At 39.0% G+C, this 22,500-nt stretch overlaps 1 protein-coding gene across 4 annotated transcripts in view; it reads left to right on the plus strand.

Annotated features, from left to right (window-relative positions):
• The window catches only part of LOC135205760 (sorting nexin-32-like), a 130,794-nt gene extending 110,190 nt beyond the window's left edge, over nucleotides 1-20,604 (plus strand). For all 4 annotated transcript variants that reach the window (XM_064236899.1, XM_064236901.1, XM_064236898.1 and 1 more), the window contains exon 10: nucleotides 14,150-20,604. In XM_064236899.1, the coding sequence (XP_064092969.1) occupies nucleotides 14,150-14,290 (141 nt within the window). In that variant the 3' untranslated portion in view covers nucleotides 14,291-20,604. The remainder of the gene's footprint in view (nucleotides 1-14,149) is intronic.
• Nucleotides 20,605-22,500: the final 1,896 nt, after the last annotated feature.

Here is a 22,500-nt window from a genome sequence, read left to right on the forward strand (position 1 = left end):
CTCATATTAAATACTACAGTAGTTTTAACTGATTGCCGAGTCAGACTTTTCAGTTAACAGCATCAGCCTATTTCAATGACCTTATACAAACCAATGATTTACTAATAAGTTTTAATTATTGGGGTGAATAATTATGTAAGAAATCTTTTGTATATTCATTCACTGATGTTTTCAAAATAATGCAAAGCTAATAACTTGTCTGGTATGTGATATTTATGTACTTAGTCAGCATAATCCATTCATGGTGAGTCCTTAAGATGCAACAATTCGTTCTGTACATTGATGGAAAAACTAGTTCCATCCCAAACAAATCATGTCTAGGTTATGTAGAGGTAAAAATGACTTGGATGGCTTAGAATTCTATGGAAGCAGGCAAGAAGAGCTAAGAATCCAAGAAATGTAGGTACCAAATAGTATGTAGTAGCCGTTAATTATGAGAAAGACATAATTTAAGAAAGGTCCAAGATATTAAGTTTATCCGTTATCACTTTGTGCTATTAGTTTGAATTAAGAGACATTGCTTGGCTGTTTTGACATGTATTTTAGCTAAGTTCTCATAATTTTTTTATTTTCTCTATTCCTCTTAAATGTTACGGGCTTTGTATTTTGTTTGAGCTTGCTTTGCAAGTTAATGGCCTGTTAGGTTTGTCTTAAGTAAATGTTTAGTTATTTTGAAATATTACAATATTTTTTACGTACATAGGCCCAGTGAAGATAGAATATGATTATTTATGAAGAATTATTGATTTTGTACTGCTTACTAGGGAGAATTATTGGGGAATTCAAAGTAAAAAACTATTTCTTATATAAATCAGATTAAATTATAAATTAATTTTGCAGTTCCTTAAATGTCTCGAACAATGTGGGAAAGGTCTTATTGCATCAAGTATGAAATATAAGCTTTAGATGTTCTAATTTATAGCTCTGCCAATTATTAAAAAAATTCAAGCTTAATTAAATATAAATTGCTTATGTGATTGATTAAAAATATATCTGGGAAATACTTTTCCCTGGAGTGAGGAATAGATTTCTGATAACAGTACGTAGTATGAAGGCAGAAAGCGCACAAGACAAGAGGAGATTGAAGCAAACACTTCACATGTAACTGTATAAATGAAAATCCATTGTAAAGTATTATGATGATGATTAGGTCAGCTTATGACATGAAAGTGGTAATGAGAGTGATTATTTGTAGGAATATGTATGACTTTTTTTTCAAAACAATTTTTTTTATTCCAAGTTACATTAATTGCTAGTATTTTGGCTATGTGCAATCATCTATAACATAAACCAGGGGAAATTTTTGCTTTTGAATTAAAGATATTGCCTGTTAAAATTGTTTTCTGATCGATAACCATTTGTAGACTTACTTGAAGCCAATAATAATAATAATAATAATAATAATAATAATAATAATATGCTTTATTTCAGCTCGGGGCCATATACATTGAATATACAAAATACAGACAGTAACGTACACAATCTAGATACATGAGACATGATAAAATAGAAAAAGAAAATGAATAATCGGCACTTATCCACAAAATAGCTGAGGTAGCCATAAAAGCTAGTTAATTCATCATACTGGTAAGAAGTAATAATATTGGTGAGAAAAAAAAATATGCATTGAGAGTAATAACAGTTGGTGCACATATTATATAACTCAACTTTCAATTAGAGACCTTAGGTGGTTACAGTAGTCAGGTCCAGAGGGCTTAATACATAAATTAAATGTAAATAAAACTTTAACTTGATAGTAATCACAGTAATAATGAAAAATTAAAATATCAGCAATAAATGTAATAATGACAAAAACTGCAGATGACATCTTGCCGGTTACAGAGATTAAGTCCTTTTAGGGGGGGACCAAAGGCCTCCTTTTCCATCTTTCCCACAATTTAGATCTTCTTCTTGCTTCACTCCTTAGGATGCTTTGTATGAGCGAGTTGCTGCTGTTTCTCACTCGGGTTTACCAGACTGGACATTGTTCGCCTCAACAACGATTTTTAAATTGTCCAGGTGGTTTTCTATGAACATCTGTGTGGCGGAGTGGTAGCGGGGAGTGTTTGTGAGGCGTCTCAGAATGTCATTGTGCACAACAGTGATGCGTCTCATGGTCTCTCGGGTATAGTTTGTCCAGAGGGAATACCCATAGATACTGTAGCAGTACGAGCGGAATGGCAGCAGTTTCCCGTCTCGGTGACAGAAGGCAAACCTCCTTGCAATCATGTTGCCAGCTGCACATAGTTTACGACGCCTCTGTTCAATGTCTGCAGTATCTTTTGGGTCGTCGGTGATAATGTGACCCAAATACGGAAATTCGTGCACAAATTCCAGCCGATGGTTTCCGAGGAAAATTTGAGGTTTCTGCAATATGCTTAAGCGATCTCGGGAGCAGCGACATGCATTGGGGTCTTGGTTTCGTTGTAGATTATATCAAATTCCTCTGCATATTGGCGGCAGGTGTCGATGAGTCGTTGGAGACCTTACACTGATGGGGAAATCAGAACCATATCGTCGGCGTAAACAGGTTGTTTATAGTTGTTTCATTGACGGTGGTGCATCCGATTGGGAGCGAGTTCAGTTTGACATTCAAGGCATCTGTGTACATATTAAACAGGTATGGAGAGAGAATGCCCCCTTGCCGAAGCCCGTTTAGGGAGCCGAAGGTGTAAGATAATACGTTACCCCATTTGACACAGAATTGCTGTGTGGAGAACCAGCAATGTAAAATGCCAATTAGATACAGGGGTGTGCCCCTTTTATGCAGCTTCAGGAAGAGCTTCAGGTAGTTTACTCTGTCAAATGCTTTTCTCACATCTACAAAACAAAGGAAAACAGGAGAGGCTGATGATAGGTAGTAGTTCAGCAATTCTTTCAGTATGTAGATGCAGGTGTCGGTTGAGTGGTTTGCTTTAAACCCGAACTGGTTGTCAGTGGTGTGTAGAAAGGGGAGAAGTCTCACTAGAAGAACAGACTCAAGTATCTTCGATGCGATCGTTGTGATTGCAATCGGCCGGTAGTTGCCAGGGTCAGCTGCATCCTTTAGCTTGTTTTTGATTAATGGTATCAAGTGAACTAAGAGTAGGGGATCTGGAAGAAACCGGTGAATTATGCGCATTGAATAGGGCAGCTAGCAAAATGTAAATTATCGGATGGCAGAGTTTGAAGGCCTCTGCAGGAAGACCATCACAATGTTCAAATCTGTGTTGTATTTCACTATGGGATAAATTGGAATGTGCACTTAAACAATCCAGTAGTTCAGTATGTTTTAAAACCATTATCCTTTTCTGATTTGCTTTTCGTGTATTCTTTATATGACTTTTTTTTAGTATTAGATTTAAAGTGGATTTATCAAAACTCATATTAGTAGAGGTTTGAGTTTTATTAGCTTGGGTAATTTTGAATTTTTCGAAGTAAGGGCTGTAAGTTGTCTTCTGATTTCTTTCAGCAAAATTTCATATGTAGTTCAGTGAAAGTGAATTTAGTAGCTTTATAAAATTTTATTTAGGCCTAACCATGAGTTGTAATTAGGGGAACTTGAAGAAATAATATGATTATTTTAAAGTACGTACTATTCATCTTTTGTTATTTAAATTTCATTCCAAAGTAAAGGATTCTTTTGAGGAAGATTCCTGGCAAAGAAGGAATTAGCTGAAGCCAGAGGTATATGAATAAAAGTTTTCCAGCAATGTCACCAAGATTTTCAGCTGCCAGGGGAAAACTGTCTTTGTAGGAGCAGTTGGTTTGAAAAACATACCTAGTTGAGATAGTGCAGCAGATTTTTTAGAGTAGGCTATAATGGGATGAAAGCCCTCTAAGTCAATCACTACTACATATATGCATCTCCAGGATGGTAACATCAGAATTACTTGATCTAGAGGGGTAGTATTGTTTGCCACTTCAAAAATCCCAGCTCTGGGGTGTCAACTAATCCTTAATTTTTATGTTGGTAGCTGATGTAGGTTTAATTGGTTCTTGTTGCAATTCATGGTTCCCTGATTGATGTTGTGGTGATGGCATTGATGTGAAAACTGTTAGTCTGAGACTTGAGGTTGCTTCATCACTATGAGGAATTAGTGTTCCTTATCAGAATGAAATCATAATTGACAGGTACCATCTGATAATACTTGTCTGTTTGAGCTAACAGTTTGATTCCCAGGTTACTCTAGGCTATCTAGCTTAGAAGAACAGATCTTTTCTTGAAGCTATCTTATAATTTTTTATAGATAACAGCTACTGACAGGAACATGTGAGCACCTCAGTGGCGTGGTTGGTATGGTGTTTGCTTCCCACCTCGGTGGTCGCGGGTTCGATTCTCGGCCATTCCATTGAGGAGTGAGAGATGTGTATTTCTGGTGATAGAAGTTCACTCTCGACGTGGTTCGGAAGTCACGTAAAGCCATTGGTCCCGTTGCTGAATAACCACTGGTTCCATGCAACGTAGAAACACCATACAAACAAACCAACTGGAACTTGTGACATTGCTGGGGCAGGGGTTTGGAATGAATGACAAGAAAGAGGGTCATTTGCCAAGTACTCTTTTGCAGTCCTTATAGGACCTAGTGTACTGTAAAGCATAAAGTATTGTTTAGAAGGATGGCAGTCACCTATGCACTCTGTGAGAATATTCTTATGAATTTTAAGCCATATGATTACAGAATTAGTTTTGTCCTTATCTGCATGCCACACAGCAGGAAGTTGGTGTTTGAAGCCTGTTGTTTTCAGGATTAGATGACTTGTTAAGGTTTCCTATGTCTCACATTATACAGATGGGAAGACATATGCCATCTCCCATAATGGAGGTTTTTCAGTTATTGTACTATGGCTTAGTCATGTTGATAAATGGTTGCTGTTCTAGGTAGTGTATGTTATTTCAGAAGTCTAGTTCTGGGATTCCTATGAGAATTAATGGTAATATCAGGTATGGAGAGGGAAAAAATTAGGCTAATTCTAGTAGGTTCCATCTCCTAATGAGGATTTTTATTTGTACAAAATTTTTTTCTTGCAGAATGTTGGTCACCTTTCACAAATTTTTTTTAAAGGAGTGCAGCTTCTGTTAATCATGTGAAAATAATCTATAAGGCAGGCTGTACTGAGAGAAGACTTTTGTCCAATTATAGTATGCCATGTCCCTTGTTTAAGTACGTGCATAAACATACATGTGTAGTCCTACTAAGCTTCCCTGAGTATGAAAAGGGGTTCCTTTGGAGTAATGGCAATGGTATTTAGGTAAAACCTTTTTCCTAAGAAACCTTGTGAAATTGCTACTAGAATTGGTCTCCAGTCATGTACAACCCCTTGATGGGAGTGGGTACATTGTGATGAGAGTTCATTTAGGATCTTCATTACCTTGGGTGCAGGAGGAATTATTGATGTTACCTTATAGCTAGGCTCAGCTAAAGCCATTGGTCATGTACCTTCTCACATCCTGCTGCCCCAACTGGTTCTTGAAGTCTGGGATAATGATGTTTTTGGATATGAGACATGTCCATTGAAGATGATCTTTGTCATCCCCTTTTAGAATAGAAAATGAATGAATAGGAAACGTTGTCATTATCCTGAAAGAACTTTCAATGTTTCTAGATTCCACAGACTTCTAACTGAAGATTCAGTTGTTTATACTTTGGTGCTTAAGACTCTGAGTCAAACATTGACACAGATCAAGGCTGTGAGTCTATATGAAGACACTGCAAATGAAGATAGTGATGTTGAAGAATTTAAGCCTTTTGTGATCTTCTTTAATGTATGTCCTTTCTTGACTAGTTCAATGTTTCTGTCCATATGAAAGCAAGAGATATAGGATTTGCTGCCTGCTTGTGAACTGATAAGTCTCCCTCCCTGGAAGCTTAGCCTTGTCCTTCCAGCAAGTACAAGTGGTTACCCATCAAAGTTACATCAATTTTTAGATGTTTACTATTGTGGTAAATTCATTTGTGGTGAAGAATGAAAGAAGTCATGGTTATACAAATCAGACTTATTTTAGGGAATGTAAGCGTGCTTCTTACAGGGAAGTAAATTTGCTATTATATTTCTGATACATAATGATTTTTTCATGAAATCAAGTGCAAGTAGTAATTTGCTACTTTATTTTTTATTTGAACTTTTTTTTTTTTCTTTGGGACCATGAAATAAAATGCATAATTTATTTTATATGAACCGTTGGTGGTTTTATAATTATGTCCTCTGATATAGTTGAATGAACCTGAACTTCCTCATTTGCAAACAATGTTTTCACTTTTGGATAAAAAGAATTTAAAAGTTAAAACAGGTATTGAGTCACTGCAGATATATTAAAAGGCTCTAAATCCCCAAATTTTGTACATGAACTTCCCTGACAGATATATACTTAGCTATAGTCTCCGACGTTCCCGACAGAATTTCAAATCTCGCGGCACACGCGACAGGTAGGTCAGGTGGTCTACCTTACCCGCCGCTGGGTGGCGGATGTACGAACCACTCCCGTAAGCTTGTCAGTTTTTTCTCTGTCGCGGGAACGATAACAACTGTTGTCGGTTCCTCTCGATAGTTTTTCGATTCTCGCTTGCCTGGAGTTAATTTGGACTTCTTTTGGTGACGTATTCGCTTTGTTTGGCTTGGCATACGCTGATTGTGGACCGGTTTGATTTTGAGTTTGATTTTCTTTAACGATGTCTGATCTAGAATCGGTAGTTAAAACTTCGGTGTTGTTTAGGGTTTGCGTGAATGAAGGATGTAAGGTGAGGTTGCCGAAAGCTTCGGTAGACCCCCACACGGTTTGCATGAAATGCAGGGGGACAATGATTGTGCGTTTGCTAACCCTTGTAGTGAATGTAAGGGATTGAATGAAGAAGAATATAAGGCTCTCTTCTTATGTTAGGAAGTTGGAACGTGATAGAGTGCGTAAGGCTTCCTCTAGAAGTTCTAGCAGATCTAGAATGAGTGAGTTGGATGTGGATCCTAATAGTACTAACGTAGAATTAGAACCTTCTTCCCAAGTTGCAGCCCCGGCTCCCCGCACCGAAGCCGGAGATTCGCCTTCGGAGGCGGCAGCTCTGAAAGCCAAGAATCGTTCTGTGGATCAGAAGATTCGTCAGTTGGAAGGTAAGGAGAGTGTTAGTGATCAGTGCAGTGTCCCCAGTGTTGTGGAGGGTGCGTCTGACCGGCTCCTTAGTGCCTCTAGGCCTAGACCTCTTCCAGACTCCCAGTTCCAGTGGAGTAGGAAAGTCGAAAGCCGCAGGAGGGCTAGGGAGAGCCCCCACCGGTCAGGCGTCCCCTCGGCAGATCCTGAAGTACGCTCCCAGGCTGCCTCGGATCGCTACAAGAAGGAGCTCCTACGCCAATGCTTCTCCTCTTCGTCGTCTCCCTCTCCGAAGAGAGGTTGGAACTCCCCGGATGCGTCGCGCCCGTTGAAGAGGGCTTGGAAGGCTCCCTGCAGTCCTTTGGCTTCTAGTCCGTAGGTTTTCCCGGAAGAATCGTCGGTGGAGGCGAAGAAACACAAGAAATCCTGTGATCGTTCTTCTTCTCGCGCGCTCGCTCGGCGCCTGCTTCCGAGGAAGAATTAGAAGATTCTCCTACGAGAGTACTCGCGGGACTTCAAGCTCAGATCACGGCGCTAGCAGACTCTCTAGCAGTTAGATCACGTAGGAAGAAGGACGTTTCTCTTCCGATCAAGAGATCTAGGCGCCGCTCTTCAGAGGATCGTTCTCCTTCATATGGGGAGGTTTCGTATGAAGGTGGGGGCTCGCGTGAGCGCCCTCGCTCGCGGGAGCGCCCTCACTCGCGTGAGCGCCCTCACTCGCGTGAGCGCCCTCGCTCGCCTGGCTCTCTTTCAATTTCAAGGCGCCAAACATCGGTAGGACGCTCTATGGAGAAAGAAGTTTTTTCTCCAGATTGGATTCCCGCTTCCGGTAAGCGCACTGCACCTGCTCATCACGCGATTTCTTCAACTCCCTCGCGTGAGACTTCTACCTCAGCAGCCTCAAGATTATTAGAAGGAAGGCGCCCTTATACAAGTAGGCGTTCTTCTTCCAGATGTCACTCTCCTCGAGTATCGGATCGTGACTTCTCTCCTGACAGGCATCTAGAGTCTGGTAGGAGTCGTGTGCATGATAGACGGCCTACTGTTAGCCGCTCCCCGCAAGGTAGGCGCCAAGAGCCTACTGCACATAGCTCTCCTAGTAGGCGCTCGTCTCTTTTAAGGCGTCATACTCCTGATTATTCTCCTAAGGGCAGACAACAAGAGTCAATTTCAAGCGCCCTTCTCCGTGTAGGCGCTCTCCCGCTTCTAGGCGCACTTCTCCTGACCGTTTGTCTCTTGGTAGGCACCAGGAATCCCGGAAGCGCCCTTCTCCAAGTAGGCGCTCGTTAGTTTTGAAGCGCCCTTCTCCTGAATGTTACCCTCTTGTTAGACGTCAAGAGTCTCGCAAGCAGCCTTCTCCTAGTAGGCGCATTTCGCCTTCCAGTCGAACTTCCGTTGATCGTACGCAACTGGACAGGTATGGAGAGCCGCGCAAGCGCTCTGCTCTCGATAGGCGCTCTTCTCCTGGCAGCCGCTCGCCCCAGGATAGGTGCATAGAGTATAGTAGGCGCTCGCCTCCTCGTAAGCGCCCTGCGGATGTTTCCGAGAATTCTCGGAGTAGGAGCCCTACCTCTCCTTCGGCTGAGATTCCGTATACCTCGAAGAGGGAGTCTCATCGTATACTTCCCAGATCTTCTCATCGTTCTCCAGTGGATGTGAACTCTTCTAAGAGAGGGCGTTCTCCAACCTCTCGCTCAACTCCTGCTAGGATCCCTTCGTCACCTAAGGATCTTCCGCGCTCCGCCTCGACAAGACGTCCTAGAAGGTTCGGATGAGGAACCGAACACTTCTGTTGCTGTCTCTTCTTACAAGAAGCTTACAGAGCTACTTTTACAAGTTTTTGGGGATTCCCTTACGCCTACGGCTCCTCCTTCTCCTCACTCGCTTTTTTCAACAAGGCGAAGACAGCGAAGAGTTCTTCTTGTGTGAGGATGAAGCCAACTCTTTCTATGAAGAAGGCACTGAGGAGTTTTGGTTCCTGGATGGCTTCCAAAGAAGAAGCGGGGAAAACGATGTTCGCTTTTCCTCCTTCGAAGTTATCAGGACGCGCTGGTTTCTGGTACGAAACAGGAGAGCCCTTAGGATTGGGTCTACCGTCTTCGGCTGATTCGGATTTTTCGGCACTGGTAGATTCGACAAGGAGAACTGCCCTTAACTCTGCTAAGACGACTTGGGCAATGAACGAATTGGATCATTTGCTCAAAGGTATGTTTAGAGTGCTAGAAGTATTTAACTTCCTTGATTGGTCGTTGGGAGTCCTAGCCAAGAAAATTGAAGTGCCAGAGTCAATTTCACCAGATGATCTTATGTGTGTTTTGTCTTGTATGGACAAGTCAGTAAGAGACGGAGCGAGTGAAATCGCCTCCCTTTATGGGGCACCGGCATCGTGAAGAAGAGGTCGGTTTACTGTTCCTTCTTAACGAAGTCGGTCTCCCATGCTCAGAGGTCTTCTTTGCTGTTTGCTCCTCTGTCTACTCAGTTGTTCCCGAAACATCGAGTGCAGGACATTTCGAGGTCACTTTCGGCCAAAGCCACCCAGGACCTTTTGGCACAGTCGGCAAGAAAACCTCGCCCTTCCTTCCCTACCAAGGCTAAGAAGGAAAAGGCAAGTGTTCGAGAACCCTTTCGAGGGGCATCTTCATCAAGAACCTCTACGTTTAGAGGTCGTAGACCTTCAAGAAGGGGTAAGACTTTCGCCAAGTCTGTTAAAGCCCCCAAATAACTTGCAAGTCCTTCAAACAACGGTGGGCGCCAGACTCTTAGAGTTTGCAGAAGTCTGGGCCCAAAAAGGGGCGGATCCTTGGACCCTTTTTATTTTGTCTATTTTGAGGAGAGGTTACCTCATCCCTTTCGTCGAAAGACCTCCCTTGACGACCATCCCAAGGGAACTGACGGCCAGGTACAGAGACCCCATCATGAATCAAGCTCTCCATCTAGCAGTAGATCAGATGCTGGAGAAGGGGGCTATCGAACTAGTGACAGACCATCATTCATCGGGCTTCTACAACCGCCTTTTCCTAGTTCCGAAGTCCTCAGGGGGATGGAGACCGGTGTTGGATGTAAGCGCCCTGAACTTCTTTCGTAAAAGAAGAAGTTCACGATGGAAACGCCTTCATCAGTGCTGGCAGCGCTTCGTCCAGGGGACTGGATGGTTTCCTTGGATTTCAGGACGCTTACTTCCACGTACCGATCCATCCTTCCTCGAGGAAGTTTCTCAGATTCATGATGGGGGGGAAAATTTTTCAGTTCAGGGCTGTGTGTTTCGGCCTCTCGACGGCCCTCAAGTGTTCACGGGGATTTTGAGGAATGTGGCTCAATGGCTTCATTTGAAAGGGGTGAGGATATCCATGTACCTCGACGATTGGCTAATAAGGGCCAATTCAGAAGATCGTTGTTTGAAGGACTTACAAGTAACTTTAGAATTGACGAAGGCTTTGGGACTTCTCGTCAATTTCAAGAAGTCATCACTAATTCCCGAGCAAGAGTGTGTGTATCTCGGGATACAGATGAACTCTCTGAGTTTTCGGGCTTTTCCCTCGCAGGAAAGGATAGCCCGAGGATTCGAGAGAGTAACAACCTTCTTAGGGAAAGAAGTATGCACAGTGAGGGAGTGGATGAGTCTGCTGGGGACACTCTCCTCTCTGGAGCAATTCGTTTCCCTAGGAAGGTTGCACCTGAGACCGCTCCAATTCCTTTCTTCATCGGAATTGGAGTCGTCGTTCTCAGGATTTGACGTTCTCCCTGTCGTTATCCCAGGACATCAAGAAACATCTCTTATGGTGGACAGATCCCAACCTCTTTGCGAAGGGACTGTCTCTTCAATCACAGACCCCCAACCTGGTGTTGTTCTCCGACCGCGTCGGACATGGGGTGGGGTGCAACTCTGGGAACCAACGAAGTGGTCAGGTACCTGGGTGGGGGACCAGGTAGCCTGGCACATCAACAGAAAGGAGTTGATGGCTGTGTGGTTGGCTCTGAAGGCTTTCGAGCCAAAGTCAGAAGATCGGTAGTGCAGGTCAACGCGGACAACACTACAGCTCTGGCATACATCAGGAAACAGGGGGGACGCATTCCGTTTTTTTTTTTGGTTTTTTTTTTTTTTTTTTTTTTTTTTTTTTTTTTTTTTTTTTTTTTTTTTTTTTTTTTTTTTTTTGTTTTTGTATTTTTTTTTTTTTTTTTTTTTTTTTTTTGTTTTTTTTTTTTTTTTTTTTTTTTTTTTGTTTTTTTTTTTTTTGTTTTTTTTTTTTTTTTTTTTTTTTTTTTTTTTGTTTTTTCCCTTATCCCTGTACGAGACAAGCAAGAGACCTTCTTCTGTGGGCAGAAGAAAGAGGAATCAAGCTTCTCACCAGGTTCGTGCAGGGAGAAAGGAATGTAAGAGCAGATCTCCTCAGCAGGAAAGATCAGGTCCTTCCCACAGAGTGGACCCTTCATCTTGGATGTATGCCAGAGCCTGTGGAAGTTATGGGGCAGGCCACACATAGACCTCTTTGCCACGTCAAAGAACAAGAGGCTAGATCCTTACTGCTCTCCGATATCGGATCCAGAGGCAGTAGCAATAGATGCTCTTCTTCTAGACTGGAACGGACTCGACGTCTACGCGTTTCCCCCCTTCAAGATCCTGGGCTAACTATCAAGAAGTTCGTAGAGTCCGATTCAACGAGAATGACCTTAATCGCTCCCTTTTGGCCGGCCCAAGAATGGTTCACAGAGGTACTGGAATGGTTGGTGGACCTTCCAAGATCGCTCCCGCTAAGGAGCGATCTACTCAGACAACCCCACTTCGACAGGTACCACAAAAATCTCCTCGCTCTCAGTCTGACTGGTTTTCAGACTGTCCAAAGTTTGGTCAGAGCGAAAGGCTTTTCAGCAGCAGCTGCTAAAGCAATCGCAAGAGCGAGGAGACCTTCCACCTTGCGTGTATACCAGTCAAAGTGGGATGTCTTCAGACGTTGGTGCAAGAGGAAGAACATTTCCTCTTCCAGTACCTCTGTGACCCAAATTGCGGATTTCCTTATTTTCCTCAAAGAAGAATGTCATCTGGTTGTGTCAACTATTAAGGGATACCGCAGTATGTTGGCGGCGGTATTTCGGCATAGAGGCTTAAATATATCCGATGATAAGGACCTGCATGATCTTATTAGATCATTTGAAACCATTAAGCGTCCTCATGTAGTACCGAACTGGAATCTAGACGTAGTCCTACAATTCCTTGGATCGTCTAGATTCGAACCTCCTGGCTTAGCCTCTTTCAAGGACTTGACGAAGAAGGCTATCTTCCTTTTGGCCCTAGCTACAGCTAAAAGAGTGAGTGAGCTCCAAGCTATTGAGGGCAATGTAGGGTTTAAGGAAGATTCTATGGTGTGTTCGTTTCTTCCAAGTTTCCTTGCAAAGAATGAAAACCCATCACGCCCTTGGCCCAGGAGCTTTGAAGTTCGTAGTTTATCTTTTCTAGTAGGGAAGAGCCTGAAGAACTCTTGCCCTATGAGAATTATGAAGTATTTCCTTAAGAGGAATAAGGAGGAACAACTTAAGGCTAATCAAGATGTACTTTGGTGCTCCGTAAAGGACCCCACTCGGCCCATGTCGAAGAATGCTCTTTCCTTTTTTCTGAGAAGCCTTATTACAGAGGCACATGTTGCCTGTAAGGAAGATCAGTTTAGACTACTGAAAGTGAAAGCTCACGAGGTGAGAGCCATCGCAACTTCGCTTGCATTCAGAAAAAATATGTCTGTGCGGAACTTGATGGAGGCGACTTTTTGGAGATGCCAATCGGTTTTCGCAAACCACTACTACGTGATGTAAAAATCACATATGATAAATGCTTCGCCTTGGGTCCTTTCGTATCGGCGGATTCGGTGCTGGGGCAGGGAGCTGAAAACTTATCCTGTGTAAATTTTTTTTATATTTTACCCTATATTTTATATTGTTGTTTTTTGGTTGTCTGAAAGAGGTTGCAGGAGGCACCTCTTTTTGTCGTAATATTAACCCTTTGTATTTTGGTTAGGTGGTCTGGTGGGTTTTGGCTCCTTGCAGAGGTAGGGGTTAAGGATCTGTTAGGTAAGCGGACAAGGTCCTCTAACAGCATCCGACTTGGATTCTACCACAATAGGGGATCACATATCCCAGTGGTAGATCCGAGAGTCTTTCAGCATCAGGTCACGTCCTAGCTGTAGCTCTCCAGGCAATGCAGACTCAGAGATAGTATCTATGAAGTCTTCATCCTGAAAAGGTGAGAACCAAGGTTTTTATATCCTACAACATTAGTTGTTTCCCGTCTTACCTGTATTATTGAGCTGTCTCTTACCCTCCACCAAGGGTGCCAATCAGCTAAGTATATATCTGTCAGGGAAGTTCATGTACAAAAATGAAAATTATTTGTTAAACTACAATAAAGTTTTGTACATACTTACCTGGCAGATATATACGATTAATGGCCCACCCAGCCTCCCCTCAGGAGACAGGTGGAAGAGAAAAATCTGACAAGCTTACGGGAGTGGTTCGTACATCCGCCACCCAGCGGCGGGTAAGGTAGACCACCTGACCTACCTGTCGCGTGTGCCGCGAGATTTGAAATTCTGTCGGGAACGTCGGAGACTATAGCTAAGTATATATCTGCCAGGTAAGTATGTACAAAACTTTATTGTAGTTTAACAATATCATATTTATAAGTAAAGAGTTCATTGAAAGCTTTTAACCTTTTTCTAATATTGCACAGTATGCAGTATATGAAGAAAGCTTATATCCACACAAACACATCCAATGTGTATGTCTTTCATTTGGAAAATGAAATATTCTATATTCATAACTTTCTTTTTTATGTACAAAGGTTAAATTAATGTGCCAAAAAAATATACACACAAACACACTAAAGTATTTGTAATGATGCATATATGTACCATGTGTTTGAGAGGAAGTTTTTATTTTATGATTTTTTTTATATTTGTAAATTGAGAGTAATTATTTAGTTAAGATATATCTGGTGGTGTGCATTTCTCTTCTAATTGTGAACTTTCATATCATATATAGTAGCTGTCATCTTTAACTGCAAATCCAAAAAAAAGATAAATTTTCTCTTTTTTTTCTTTTTAGATCAAGAAATTCCAGAGAGAACGGAGGCAAGAGTTGCAAGCTAGTGTTGAACAGTATGTAGAATACCAGTTGACAACTGCCAAGGCGGTGCTTAAGACTCTGAGTCAAACATTAACACAGATCAAGGCTGTGAGTCTATAGGAAGACACTGCAGATGAAGATAATGATGTTGAAGAATTTAAAGTCTTTCGTGATCCTGTCTTCATATCGACCAATTCCTGTCATAGGAAAAACCTGTACTTCTGATGCTGTCTTTTATTTTTCTTCTAAGGGGCTGATTACTGGACTTGGATAATATCCCCTGATATAATTATTTGGCTTTGTAACTGTAGCAGACACTTCTGTTTCAGTTTTTAAATGAAGTTAATACTACTATAAAAATGCCATATGATGTGAGAGTTGAAAACTTGAATTTCATTCCTTGTCTGTCTTCTAGAATTTAACCTCAAATTTTTTTCTTGCATTCGCAATTCAGCTGTACCATTGTTGAACTGCTTTTACCCAATACTTAATACTTAACCCCTCAGGAAATAAAACACAAATGTTAGAATAATTGCAACAGTTTTTAAGTATTTGTTTATGTGGTCTGATCATTTTATCGTAGATCAGTGTGCATTGTTTGAATGGGGGCAGACTTGGAAAAAGTGATCTGATGGTCCTACCTATTTTATAGAAATTATTACTTTTTTCCCATTTCTTCTTATGGTGAATTTTAATTATGGTTACTACAAAGGATGACTGACATATGTTGCTTGCCTTTGGTTAGTTAAGTAAATAGAGGAATTTATGTCACAGATGTGCAAATTTAGAAGGGAGAAAATCATTGATTTCTTTTATTATATAAATTATTAAATGCCATGCATAGTGAGAGCAGAATCAAATTAGGATACTGGTACACTAGTCTTCATTTATTCAATAAAAGTTTAGAATTGTTTGATATATTGGTTAATTGGGGAGAGCTCTTTAGTTTTCAGAATTATGTGAGCATTTGCCAAATAACTGAAATCTTGAGTAGCCAGGCAGCTGTGCATGCAGTGAAACTTAATCCATTGTTTGTTTATTTTTTTTTATATAGACTTTGGATAATGAAAGTAGAAATTAATTTGAAATATGAACATTTGAAGTTTCTCATATTGGATGCTAGTCAACAGTGGCATACTCCAAACCATATTTATGTGCCAAAAGAAACAAGTATACTCTAGAATTCAAACAGGTTATAGTTAATACCATCTGTTGTATGCAAAGCAAAAAACAGATGCTGTACTTAGTTTTGCTGTACTTAAATGATAAAGCTCCTCTCTGATGTGCAGCCCATAGTTACACATTACAGTTGGTAGAATTAAACCTTATGTTCTTTCTTATGTAGGAAATTGGAACTAAGATCTTTATTCTCTTGAAAAATGTAATTTTTGAAGCATTGTTGGTATTTTAGTATATCTTATTGCTTAGTTTCAATATATGTGGTCATTTCCTGATATGTATACATAGTGTGTTTTGATGTATGGTTATGATCATTTATTTCCTCAATCTGTATATGAATTGATTATGGACTGACCTCATTTCAACATTCCATAGTGATTTTGATATAGGTACCTTTATTGAAGCTTGCATGTATTTAGTTCCTCATTTATTACCCTTGCTTAGCTTTCTAGTCCATTGTTGTTGTAAACTTGTTTTTCTTTTTACTTCGTACCCATCCATGCTTTCTAGTCCTTTATTATTGTTATTATTTCTCTTCAGTTGTGTTTTGTTGACTTAGAAAGACATTTTACTAGTGAGAAGGCATAGCAGCTCTAGTGCAGCTTTTTGCAGAAATAATATAATTTTGCCAAAGAAACTATTTTACTGTATATATTTCATAGAATCAGCTCTAGTGGACTGACTTATTGAAGATGGCAGCATTTTTTGGTGCAGTTAAGGATTTTTTTTATCTATTTCTTGAAAAAAAAAATAAGGAGAGTAGCACAGCACATCTGGAAAGGAAGATAGTGACTCAACTAATTTCTACAACTTCTAGTAAGAATCCTTTTCTGTGTATACTAACAGCAAAGGACAAAGAAAGTTAATTAGTGATGCATAATTTCTAGTCTCTTCCTTTCATAGAAAACGTGGGTTTGAGGAGTTATCATCATGAAGATTGTTTGTTTATTCAAATTCCTATTTTTGTTGTGTCTTCAAATATTGTGTTGAAGCTGTATGGCTAAGTTCCTGCTAAAATTGGCATTATGTACATATGTTCTGTTTCTACATTCCATTTGTTGGAGGAGTGATGCTCAGCAGTGGCTGGTTCAAGTCCTAAATGCTGTTCTTTTGCCTTGCCAAGAAACATGCCTTATGATGCAGTACTACTTTTTATTAGGAGAGATTAGGTTAGAGCAGTATTCCCAGGAGAATATGGTTATGGTGCAGTCTTAGGTCAGAGTGCATATATGTAGATGATGGGTGGATTTTGCCCGATAGCAAAGCACATTTCTCATATACACATACGTTGTATTTTATGAGATTTTTTTATGGAGATTTTTTGTATGTAGTGTTATTCATATTTACAGACTCCTTTTGCAGATCCAAGCCACCAAAATCACACACAGCTGAAGATATGTCAGTCTTAAATTTATTGCAAATTGTTGAAGACCTCATCATCTGCATACTCTTGATTGTCTTGAAGTACATGTAAAGCATATGATTGGAATTCAAATGGGATACACAAGTTCCACTCATTTGTTGATGTTTGACCTTTGATTTTGTAGTGTGTTTTGAATACTGCAAAGAGTGGGTTGGTCATAGCCATCCTTAACATTTTTTTCAGTCTGTATTGTTTGAGACATAATACCTAGTCCTCAGTTTATGGTTCCTCTCTAGTGACTGCCATTGCATGATAACTCCCATAATAGTTTTTTTTCTACTGTATATATCATGATAGCAATTCATACATAGTAGGTAATTAAAGCCCTATATTTTTTCACGCGTAGCTACAAATCTATCATCTCAATCCAAAGCTCTGTGCTCTTTGTATTTCAGAAATAAGTATACGCTTTTTGCTTTTGCTGTTCTTGCTGTGCTGATGGTTTCATGATGTTTTTAGTTTCTCTTTGATTTCATTTGAAGTTGCAACAGCAGTAGTACCATTAACTTCTGAAATGATCACTACCAGGAATATTGTATAGAAAGGTTCAAATATTGTTCTTTTCAGTAATGTAAGGAAACAGCTATGGCTAAGGGGTCAGAATTAGTAAATATATCTACCATAGTCAGAGTGAGGAAGTTTACTTCATGATTATTATGAAGGGTGTGGGTTCTTACTAGTAGTACTTCAAACAGCATTCCTGCCAGTTATTTGAAGCTTTAGTTTTCTGTGTTTGGTCACCAGTACAGTATTGAATGGGAGGATTTTTTTACACCAATATGAACTTAAATAATAATCAGTATAAGATGATAATTTGCAGTTTTATTGTGTCCAGACATGTTACAACAGTAGTGGAGTTTCAGGGCATCTCCTATTCCTGTATCATTTCAGTCAACAGTGAAGTAGATGCACCTCCAGAGAGTACAAATGGGAAAGAACAAGGGCTGGAAGTTTGTCTATCAGGTACCAAAGTTACCTGCATTTTGGATATGTAAAGATTTTGACTTTTGAATAGATTTTACATTGTTGGTAGAAATAAAAATATCTTCTGTGTGGAAATTTGTTATAATAATGGGTTGCTAAATAATTTTTTATCATCTCTTTAATGTTATAGTACATTCCAACCAGGTTTTAACTTTGCAGTGTTGTTTTTTATTGTTCTGTTATTTTGTATAAATTTTGTTTTTAATTGTAGTAGTCAAAAGAGTTCTTATACAGTTCTTTCCTATGTGTCATGTAATTCGTTTATAAAATCATGTTTTCTACTAAACTTTTCCTTTTATTTGATGTTTAATAATGTTGAATCATGTACTTTGAAAATAAGATTTATGTAGGAGAAATTACTACTTGTCAAGTTGACATGGAAGGTACTATGTAATTCCTTTTTCCTTTATGTTTTGTAATCTTCAAACTTAGAGAATTAGTACAGTAGACTGCATCCTCTTTGAAGAGCTGTTGACACAGAAGGGAAAATAACCAAATTTTAGCATTCCATGATTTGATTCATTCTGTGCAATCAGTCTGCAGAGGGAAAAGTAAATCTTCATTGACACCATAAGTAGATTGGTTTCATCATCACTGAGGTGATTCATAGCATTTTGGTGACCTTGGCATGGATTTAGAGAATGCAATATTGTTTTTCTTATTTTGATTGTTAGATAACCACAGTGAAGCTTAGAACACCATACTCACCATGTCTCTCCAGTACGTATATACTGGAATTATTTTGATGATATACTATGAGATTCAGAATAGTTTCACAGATATAAGTATAATATTAGCAGTGGCACATGAAGTAAAATAATTAAGAGGGGGAGTAACTGCACCCTTTAAGTAAATGTGCAACTGTGATTATGAAACACAAAACTGAGCAACTTTGCATGATGTTTTCCACTTTGAAAGTGCAAAGAAATCATAAAGTAGACTTTCCTGATGAAAGCAGGCTGCAAAATCATGTACTGTATTAGAGGTAAGGTTTTTGTTTGTGACGTAAGAGAAACTATTATCTGCTGGATACTCGGCAAAGTGTTAATTGCCAGCCTCATGTTTTTTGTCCCATGCCCTATTAGTGCGAGAGTTATAAAGTAGACCTTTTCCTTCATTCCATCTCTATCAAGACATTGATACTTATTCCATGTCAAAAGGTTTTGAAGTATTTTTTGTGACTTAATATGATTCATATTTGTGTTATACAGATCTAGTTCTAAGTATTGTTCAATTGAGTATTTTCACATTTTTTTCAATAAATCTGCCGCTATGGAAGTTACATTTTTGCTTCTGTGTGTCTCCATCTGTCTGGCAGCTGGATAAGTTGAAACTTAGCAAATAAATTTGAAGTAGAGTTTGTGAAAAACACTAACTAGGTGACTCCCAACTGTCATGGATAATTTTTTATTTGTGCCAACAAAGGTTTATACAAGCTTTCATCATAGATAGTCTGTCAGATTTTTAAATACCCTTTATCTAGAGTTTATCATTTGGTTGGGTATGATTCTGAGCATTACGGGGAAATTTCATCAATGAGCTATTTATCCTTCAAAAGTAATTTCTTTTCACAAGCATACTGACAGACAGGTGACAGTTAAGATGTTCTCATCCTACTTCGTGTTACAACCATAGATGCTACCACTGCACCTTATGATATTTGAGGATGGTAGCTGTTTTGAAAATAGTTCAACACTAGTTGGCAGTTTGCAGTTTCTCGTTGCCTCTTTGGTTTGATATTTGGCAAGAAAATATATCCATCCAGAACAGCTTGATATGATATTTTTTATCATCTAATTTTTCAACAGCACATACAGTAAGATTACTTAGCATATATGGGATTCCATGCAGCTGATGGGTAGAGATTAGTGATTCATGCCATCAGATAGTTTAATTAGACTGTTGCCTTCAACAGTTTGGTCAATATAGATTTTACTATCAATATACTACTACCATTGTTATTACTATTATTGCCTCTGTTTGGTTGACTTTATTGCTACCAAAGCCCCTTAAAACATTGTGGTACTATTCTAATGCTGACAATACTTGTTCTCCTAGGATAATGGATGAAAATCTTTGCTTCTTTTACAAGTGGGATTTTTAATTAATAATACATCCAGCACTAAATGCTTTGCTGGCCACTGACTTGGCAATAAATACTGAATACAATGTAAGTTTTTATGAATATTTCTAGTTTTTCTACACAGTAACCAATTTTTACTTGCTTATGAGATTTTTAATTCAGTTCAGATATGCAGCCATCCAAGGTTACTACGGTATTTGATCACCAAGTGATGCGAAATCAACCCTGATAGTGTGGTTAGATATGCTCATTATAAAATATGTTTCATATGTTGAAGCTTAGATCAAAGTTTCAATAGAATCTTATTCACATTATGAAACATTTTAATTTTAGCATAAATGTTTCATTTAGTTGCATCGTGACACTTTTAAGTTTACTTGGTGGTTTCTTTCAAGGTCTTTGCAAAGATTGTATTTTCACTTGGATCTTTGTGTGAATTGTCTTGTAAAAAATATAGTGCAGTATTACTGGAATCCTTCCACTGAATGATGAGGTGGTACAGAACATATATTTGTGGTCATGGAGATACGTAACTTAGTATGTGTGTACTGTATGTGTGTGTGCATGTATGTGACACATTCCAATTTGAGGTTATTTAGTAATTAGTTGAACTGTATTGCTGTGATTGATAGAATTTTCAATTTCACTTGTATGATTGTTCTGTTATTTGGAAACCAAAGATGGGTCTGAATATCAAGTTTGTATCAAAGTGTTAATAATTGCTTCTGATTTGTAATAAAGAAAAATAAATGTGTATATAAATGAGGATTTAGTTTCTATAATGCATTGTTGCTCTTGTTTTTTTTATTTGTATTTAGTATATTTTAATAAAGTTCATGAATGGCTTCATTAAATCTTATGCTGATTATGTATGCATAACTTTGTTACCATAACTGATTTGAATGTTAGTTTTGGGTCCTCTTCCAAACTAGCTTTGATCTGTTCAGACTGGAGTTGCTTTGGTGTGTTTAATACATCATTATGTGAAATTACCACCTTCAGCAATAAGATAATAGGAAGGTATAAGGTGAGGTTATTTTAACCTGCTGGGACAGACATGGAATTTGCTTTCCATCAAAAATGTAATGACTTTGAATACTGAAAGCTATGCAAAATATAAAAGCAATTCTTAAGTAGTAGTAATGTAAGTTGTTGTACTGAAAAAATTTTAAACAAGGCACCTGGAAACACAACTCCTGTGAATGATAATAGTACAGAGACAATAATTTATGTACAGTAGTGCATATCATGCCATAGATATTACTACCCAATATGAGGTTATTTACAAGGGTGAAATTATACCTTTGCCTTATTTCTTAAGAAACTGGACAACTGTCATCAACATGAACTGTCTGAACCTGGCCACTGAAGCATAATGTCTACTCCATTGAAAGTCATCTTTTACCCTGACAGTTCAAAACCCCTTTTGCAATTCATAACTTCAACATAGTATAAATGTAATATGCAACAAACTCAGGATTAATTGATCTACAAAAAATAAACCTATTGGATATAGAGTTCCTAATTTTTGTACAAATCCTATAATGAGCCTTTTTGATGTCAACATACCACTAAAAAATACTGACTTTCTGGGAAGTGTGATGCTGTAGCAACATGACAGAATGGAAATGTTTATGTTTTCGAGTACACGAGCGTGCCAGAATCATTGGAGCACAGGAAATAGAGGTACGAATGGATGTTCAATGTTGAAATTGAAGATAATACGAAAACTGGCCAAACAGGATGTCTTTGAGGGATCATCTAAAATATATGGAATCTGTTGGTCAACAGAAACCGTAACTCTGACAGCACCTCAGTGGCATGATCGGTATGGTCTTGGCCTGCCACCTCAGTGACCACGAGTTCGATTCTCGGGCATTCCATTGAGGTGTGAGATATGTTTATTTCTGGTGATAGAGTTCACTCTCGAAGGGTTCGGAAGTCACGTAAGGCCGTTGGTCTCGTTGAATAAACCACTGGTTCCGTGCAACATAAAAATACCATACAAACAACCACAACTTGGACAACTTCCCAGAAAGCTGTTGACAAAATAGAAAGAAATATTCCAAAAACATAAAAAAATCAACCATGTAGCATGTATGCCAGTTTCATTAGTTATAGGAAGACTAATAAAAAACCAAAATTTTAAGAAAGCGCCTCAGTGGCGTGGTTGGTTTGGTGTTTGCTTCTCACCTCGGTGGTTGCGGGTTCGATTCTCGGCCATTCCATTGAGGAGTGAGAGATGTGTATTTCTGGTGATAGAAGTTCACTCTCGACGTGGTTCAGAAGTCACATAAAGCTGTTGGTCCCGTTGCTGAATAACCACTGGTTCCATGCAACGTAAAAACACCATATAAACAAACAAACAAAAGTTTAAGAAACAGTAGATATTTTTTTAGTCTCTAATTAAGTGAAAGCTTGGAAAAAAAATCTAAACCAATTATTGTTAAATGCTCAGAGTCTATGCCAAGTGGAGCCATGAAGGTTGGGTGTGAAGTGATATTGGCCAGAAAATGAAAATCTAGTTTTGCTGGATTTCACCCTTATGCAATGAGTTTATGTTCCTGTTTTCTTGTGATATTAGTTGATCATTCAAAACTTGCCTAGACTTCAAGGTTACACAGGGAATCCAGCTACCTGAAGGTAATATCTTTTAGTTTT

This window comes from Macrobrachium nipponense, chromosome 24 (assembly GCF_015104395.2).
Source record: "Macrobrachium nipponense isolate FS-2020 chromosome 24, ASM1510439v2, whole genome shotgun sequence".
In the NCBI taxonomy this organism is placed as follows: domain Eukaryota; kingdom Metazoa; phylum Arthropoda; class Malacostraca; order Decapoda; family Palaemonidae; genus Macrobrachium; species Macrobrachium nipponense.